At 47.6% G+C, this 2,500-nt stretch overlaps 1 protein-coding gene across 4 annotated transcripts in view; it reads right to left on the bottom strand.

Moving 5' to 3' along the window:
* Positions 1-2,500, bottom strand: part of LOC113589297 (cadherin-4-like) — a 302,611-nt gene that overhangs the window by 169,032 nt on the left and 131,079 nt on the right. For 3 of the 4 annotated variants that reach the window (XM_035522244.2, XM_081706681.1, XM_081706682.1), the window contains one exon: positions 1,514-1,537. The exons of the other annotated variant lie outside the window; for it this stretch is intronic. In XM_035522244.2, the coding sequence (XP_035378137.1) occupies positions 1,514-1,537 (24 nt within the window). The remainder of the gene's footprint in view (positions 1-1,513; positions 1,538-2,500) is intronic. 4 annotated transcript variants of the gene reach the window in all.

The following is a 2,500-nucleotide window of genomic DNA, read 5'->3' on the forward strand; positions in this document are numbered from 1 at the left end:
GTCATAGCTTGCCATATAACTCATGCCACACAAATGAATGAATTTAGCATCATGAGACGCTGTCGAACTCAGTTCTCATTATCGTGGCTACTTTAAGTCTGAGAGAGAGACTTTTATTATGTGAACATCCTCGTGAGATAACATCCTTGTGTTCTCAGGCTGACACACTCTGCTCAGAAGAAGAAGACTAATTTAATTTATAACAAAATCATTTACCATCTCCAGAGGAATGGCGGAGCGTTTAGAGATTCCATTAGCTAATGCCATACGGCTGCACACAGAAAGGTCATCAGAAAGCTAGAACTCTGCAAGCTACGCATACCACTTATGCAAAAAAAGGCACTTAATTAAAAAAGTCCATAAATAAATAAATAAATAAATCTGCTTTTGACAGACATGTCAAAAAGAAAAAGGCCTTTCAATGAAGGATGGAAAGATGCAGTAAGAATGTCATTGGGCTACTGACCGTTAGCAAACGCCAGTCTGTTACCGTGATGAGTTACGCCCTGCCAGCCAAGAAAGCCTCAGGCTGTCTGTACACCTATCTGTCCACCTGTCTGTCCACCCGTCTGTCCACCCGTCTGTCCACCTGCCTGTCCACCTGCCTGTCCACCTATCAGGGCATGATCACTCCTCTCCCCGGATCTCCTGTGACAGGGTCAAGCTCTTCCTCTGCACTCGTGTTTCGGACGTACAATCAGAGCGTCCGTCTTAGACACAGGGGTCTGTTTCCACCGGAGAAACGAGGGAGAGAGGTGAGTGTGTGTGTTTCAAACAAGTGTGTCTATGTCTCAAACGACTGAGAAGGAGAGAGGGAGCGAGAGAGAGAGTGAGAGGGGGAGAATAGGGTGAGTGTGGATATTTCAAACCAGACTGAGAGAGGGGGCCATGATAAGACAGACAGAGATATGGTGTGACGCACTCCAACCCAACACTTAGTTTTCAAAGACAGACGATGTCAGGCCGAGTTGCTTCCGTCGATGGTTTGCGGAACAGGAGAAGGAGTGTTGCGGTAAAGAAGACCCCAGAGCGCGGTCGCGGCCCAGACGTCAGACAACGGGCTGCAGGACAGTGTGTAATGAGCTCGGCATTGTTGTCATGGTGATGTAATCGGTCCTCCTCTGGGACAAACACTGACCGGCTCCTAGCTCGTTAGTGATATGCACACACTGCTCTAACTCACCTGACACACCTGCTCAGGTGACTGGTCAGGTGACCAGCCCTGCAGTGTGTGTGAGCAAACACACACTAACCCTCCACTACATACATACACCCAGAGCACTGCTGGACCTGAAGGAGTTTTAACAAAGCTTGAACACTAATATCCGCTATTTTAGCTCAAAGGATTTCAGAAGATCAGCATTTGAACAAGTGTCTCTGTGATATGCTGTTGTTCCATATCACACACACACACACACACACACACATGCTATAACTCATACATGGTGTTAAGCATTAAACACACGCGCACACACACACACACAAACACACACACACACACATTTAAGCCTACCTTCTTTCGATGCCAGCATAGTATCTGCGGGAGAAAACAGAAGGATGTTGTTAGATTAAGGAAAAGACAAATTTAACAGCTAGGACAGTTAATCAACCGACATCTTTTTTTCCTTAACGTTCCGAAAACGAGCTGCCTATTCCTCACTCGCGGCCCCTCTCTTCCCACCAAACTCTGCCGGCGAGATGGGAACTCCAGAAAGCGAAGCAGCTGTCTCCAACAGGCTTGGCCCAGTTTCCACGCACGCGCCCCCAGCCCGGGATGGAGGCTGCCCTCGACATGCCATGACTAACTTCACACAGGCAGTCAGACTGAGAAACGACCCTTTAACTGTCAAAACCTCTGCCAAGCAAGAAGAGCGCTCCCGGAGGTGGGGGGGTACTGTCAGTGGGCGAAGTGAGGAAAACATTCGAAACCCAGATTATTGTGGCAATAAATAATAAATAATTCAAGGGACATTGTTTGTGTACTCCACTGCCTTCATTTCTATTGAATAAACTTGTCCAAATAAGAAAAAAGAAGTTCGGTTTTTGTTTGTTTGTTTTTTAATTACAAGATGTTCTCCTCACAGGCTAAAAATCCTTGAGCTGTTCTAGACTGGATGGAAGCCCAAAACACAAACAGCCAGAGAGAGAGCGAGAGAGAGAGAGAGAGAGAGAGGGAAGGGTTGAGAGGGAGTGAAGAATTTCCAGTGCCTTGGGAGGTAGAGAGACGAATAATCCTGGAGTCTGATTGCTAAAGTAAGCCAGACGCAGGCCGTCCCTCTGGTGGTGTTGGGGTGGACACAGCTAGCATGATGTTAGGACACATGCCAGTGACGTACCAGCGTTCACACACACACACACACACACACACACACACGAGCGCCATAGCTGCCCACGGACCACACACGGACTGCAGTGGAGCTCAACTCCGTGGTTGTTACGTGGAAGAGAAGGTTTGTATTTTTGTGAGAGTTAGCATATGCTGTGTCTGAACCTCGACCTT

This window comes from Electrophorus electricus, chromosome 24, assembly GCF_041902795.1.
Source record: "Electrophorus electricus isolate QZ-2024a chromosome 24, ASM4190279v1, whole genome shotgun sequence".
Lineage (NCBI taxonomy): Eukaryota > Metazoa > Chordata > Actinopteri > Gymnotiformes > Gymnotidae > Electrophorus > Electrophorus electricus.